The following is a 4,161-nucleotide window of genomic DNA, read 5'->3' as shown; positions in this document are numbered from 1 at the left end:
AAATGTTCGCCTTTTTGTGTTGAACAGCTAACTCCTTTTTCAATAATAGAAACTACGAAATTTAATATGTGCCTTTTTTGGGATTTGGTAAGCCATATTTTATGTGGAAATGTGCAGTTGTGTATACGTCCTGGAATTTAGATTAACAAATAAACTTGTTTAGAATATTGTCGCTCATTGCTGTGGTAGATGATTTCGAAAATCACCCGGACGACGAGTACAGCGTTTTTTACAAGCCAGCAAATACCTGTATGTTCATCAATTCTAATCGCGGTCGACATTAGGATTTTGCGGGCCCGTTTTTTTCTGAACACTATTATTTATCGATATATTATTATATTATCTAGGAATATCATAATAATTTATTACGGTAATTTAGTATATGATATTACTTTTCACACAGATCTCGAAATAGTCGAAAAAGTATCAATATACATAATGGTATACTCATATTTATTTTTATTATATATTATTCTAATATGAATTATAAGCTTAAATTTTTACATTACTATGCAATGTTATTAAATATCTAACTGCCATATTAAGTTAATAATAAATCTGTAATAATTTAATTTTTCGCTCCAAACATATTATTATTGGTCCATTTTTCATTCATGGTTTTTATTTCACGCGTGCAGATTGGTAATAATATATTATATATATGCTTCTTGTTCCTCTAATTATTAATATATTTTTTAACGATTTTCTGCAGCTACTTATACACAATTGCATTATTTAAATTTGAACGCAGTGAAAATATATTAAAACAATTGAACATTACCATAGGCGTGCGCAGACATTTGTGGCAGGATGGGCTAAGTCAATAAATATTAAGAAACCTGAACTGAACTCTGATGGAAGAAACAATTAAAATGTTACATACTTTAATTTACCTACTCATTATCACCCACTATTTAAGGCATAAATCATTCATATGATAAAAAATAGATACATATTTTTTTTTTAATTAAATAAGAAATATTGTAATCGCCAACACAGTTTAATACAATTTCGCGATCTGTAATGGTAATATGACATAATATGTTATCCTTTTTATTTTTAAAGACATTTAATTTATTATTATTTATTATCATTGTGTATCAGTTATTTTTAAAATACCTATTTAATGTTTTATGATTTTTGAAAAATCAAAAATCGTTATGTTTAGAACATGTATTATTATGTATAAAATTTCGGTACGGCTCGCAGGGTGGGCCATGTGCCCTCCTGTGCGCACGCTTATGACTGTATCATTAATTGATTAGAAAACTAACCTAATTAGTAACTACTTTAAAAAATATATCAATAATTTATATTCTTTTTTTGAATAGTCATTATTATAAATATTATACCTATACCTAATATAAAAATAAATATTGTAAATATTATTCTTAGGAATTAATAAATAATCTGTATTCTATAAAAAAAAAAATAATAGGACTACTGTTATGTTGATAAATTATACACTTTTATAATATATTTTTCAATTAAGATATTAACGTATTTTTAAATAATAAAAAAAAAAATAATAATAACAACAAAATATTTTAAAAAGTACAAATCCATCAAAGATTAGTTTAAATTATGAAATATAATTTATAAAAACAGTATTTGAAGATCTAAAATATCTATAACCCTATTTGATTTAAGCGACACAAAATTAGAAGTCAATAAAAAGTCATAATACTTAGATATTAGAGAGAATGCTATCCAATTCAAATAATATATGACACTCAAACATAGATATAAGATTTAACCTATAACTCTAAGGTCTGTTCAGTCTTCTTCAGTAGCCGTACATTGCCTTGTGGATCTCCGACCAAGCATTCATCTGTCATATCAATGAATAATCCAGTTTCAACCACCCCTAAAAATAGTTACATATAAAATAAAGTAATTGGTCTTGCATAAAATCAATACAACAAACCTGGGATTAGCTTTAAATGATTGTGGACGGATGACCAACAATATTTTGTTTCAGGAAAACACCAATCCAGTATAAAGTTACCATTGTCTGTAACCAATGGGCCCTGTAAACAAAAAAGTTAAAATCTATTGAATATATTATAAACATTAACTGAATAGTTTTTTTTTTTAACTTACTGCTTTATCAGCAGACATTCTCAAAACGGCTTCACCTCCATATTTTCCTTCAATTTTTTGCTGAATTGGTTTACACGACATAGGTATTACCTCAATAGGAATACCTTTCTTCCATTTTTGACCCAAACGGTTTACCTCTTTACTTAACATCAATCATAGACATGGTTAGAAATAAAACAATATTTTTATTAAATATGCTTACGCTCCATCGGCAACAATTATCAATTTTTCAGAACACGATGCTACAATCTTTTCTTGTGTCAAGCATCCTCCTCCACCTTTTATGCATGTCAAAGTGCCAACTTCAATCTCATCTGCTCCATCAATTGTACAATCTATCTGAATGATCATAAAAAATTTAAACATTTTTAACATGTATACGTAATATCATATTTTATACTTACTTTAGGATTGGTGTCTAGGTTTCCCAATGTTAATTTGTAATCGATAATCAACTGACGTGCCTGATAAGACGTTGGCACACAAACAACAGACAAATTCTCGTCTTTCATTCTTTGTGCTATATAGATTAAAATATAGCTAGACACACTAAAAGAATACATTCTACTCAAACAATATTTAGGTTGTGACCTTACCCAATCGTTGAACACCGTACACAATCGTCGATCCACTACCGATGCCCAGTATCATGCCGTCCTGACGATAAAACATCACAAACAGTTACGGATTAGTAATGATGAGAATGGACCACATTTGAGGTGACGTAAATGACATAATACATTACTTTGACGTGCTTGTCGATGGCATGGTGCGCGGCACACATTTTGGATACGTCCACGCCGGCCGTGGAACAGTCTTTGCGACCCACAGTAAAGCTCACGGCACTCATATTGAAATACTTTCCGGACGACAGTCGTAACTTACCGACGACAGTAATTATCGACTTGGACAGCCCAAATTGCATCAATGGACGACACAATATAAATCCGGTTAACAAGACACGAGTTTTGGACAGAATTTTTTCGAACTGAAACGTTAAAATTTTTAAAACTCCGATTACAATGTTATTGTTGATAAGAAAATATGATAACGAGCGTCGTAGATTACGTCCATTTGTTATTGATGTACTACGTCGAAAATCTATGACGGTCCCATTCAAATATAATAATAATAACATACTACAGATTACCTACATAACAATATTATTATGATAATGTATTGTCGGGACGATCTTAAAACAATTAAAACGCACTTGTTAGATGACTTGCGACGGCGACAACTGTGTGAGATGAAATTGGTTTTTATGATTTTCGACGAGAACGTTGCACGGGATATTAGTTAAAACATGTGTACAGTGAACGCGCGTAAATGTACTGAACTGCTCGTAAAACACGAGCGCCTGTATAATATAAAAGTCGTTATAACACGCGGCCTTAAAAATATATAAATATATATAATAGTCAGATAACCGCAGGACAACATTCGAACGACTAATCGAAATAATTATTATAAAACAAAATAATTGATGCATATTTGGTATCGTATTTCTAATGTGTAGCGGGGGGGGGGCTATACACGCGCATATTACTTAAATGAAATGACGTGCGCTCTATATATTATCTACTTATCTAAAGTTTAAAATTCGATGATAAAATTAAACGAGTTTAATGCAATTATAATTGCCGTAGTGTTATTATAATATTTAACGATCGGATCATGATTTTTTTGTTGACAATCGTTTTGAAGGAATCAAATTTATATAGACATTTTTTAATACATATAATATTCCTCGATATATAATTTTTATATATTTTATTATATTATATTACAATGAGAAACAAATTACATATAGTTTTAAACATATTATGTGATATGACATTGTCCAGTCACCTTGACCGATGGCTTATATGCAGTATGAGTACTAGGTATATTATATATGTATTAGGATACTCGGGCGATTTTAGTGCGAAAAAAAAAAAAAACAATTAGTTTTTGATTCAAGGCTGGGTAGAATGTTAGTCGGTCAACTTTTCTTTTGACTTGGTCGATTCGGTTTGAATGAATAACCGTAAATGTTATTATTAGTCACCTTATTAA

General features: G+C 30.0%; 1 protein-coding gene across 4 annotated transcripts; it reads right to left on the bottom strand.

Moving 5' to 3' along the window:
• Positions 1-1,572: 1,572 nt before the first annotated feature.
• On the bottom strand, positions 1,573-3,548 carry LOC113548510 (ribose-5-phosphate isomerase). 4 transcript variants are annotated; one of them, XM_026949420.1, is made up of 9 exons: positions 3,317-3,548; positions 3,244-3,253; positions 2,849-3,091; positions 2,700-2,760; positions 2,508-2,623; positions 2,306-2,442; positions 2,104-2,245; positions 1,928-2,030; positions 1,573-1,867 (listed from the first exon to the last, which is right to left on the bottom strand). In XM_026949420.1, the coding sequence occupies exons 3-9, from the start codon at positions 3,026-3,028 to the stop codon at positions 1,758-1,760; spliced, it is 849 nt and encodes a 282-aa protein (XP_026805221.1). In that variant the 5' UTR covers positions 3,029-3,091; positions 3,244-3,253; positions 3,317-3,548; the 3' UTR covers positions 1,573-1,757. The 4 variants fall into 4 exon arrangements, with proteins under 4 accessions (XP_026805221.1, XP_026805222.1, XP_026805223.1 ...); XM_026949421.1 differs by lacking the exon at positions 3,244-3,253 and having other exon boundaries at positions 3,254-3,548; XM_026949422.1 differs by lacking the exon at positions 3,244-3,253 and having other exon boundaries at positions 3,258-3,548.
• Between the last annotated feature and the right edge of the window lie 613 nt (positions 3,549-4,161).

Source organism: Rhopalosiphum maidis, chromosome 1, assembly GCF_003676215.2.
Source record: "Rhopalosiphum maidis isolate BTI-1 chromosome 1, ASM367621v3, whole genome shotgun sequence".
Taxonomy (NCBI): Eukaryota; Metazoa; Arthropoda; class Insecta; order Hemiptera; family Aphididae; genus Rhopalosiphum; species Rhopalosiphum maidis.
Note: the sequence above shows the minus strand (reverse complement) of the source record. Positions and strands in the feature narration are given on the sequence as shown.

Excerpts from the sequence above, each read along its gene's own strand:
- LOC113548510 (XM_026949421.1), bottom strand. The coding sequence starts at position 3,028 with ATGCAATTTGGGCTGTCCAAGTCGATAATTACTGTCGTCGGTAAGTTA. Across the intron at positions 2,624-2,699 it reads GTACGGTGTTCAACGATTGG|CACAAAGAATGAAAGACGAG; the intron begins GTAAGGTCACAA and ends TAATCTATATAG. Across the intron at positions 2,443-2,507 it reads ACCTAGACACCAATCCTAAA|ATAGATTGTACAATTGATGG; the intron begins GTAAGTATAAAA and ends ATGATCATTCAG.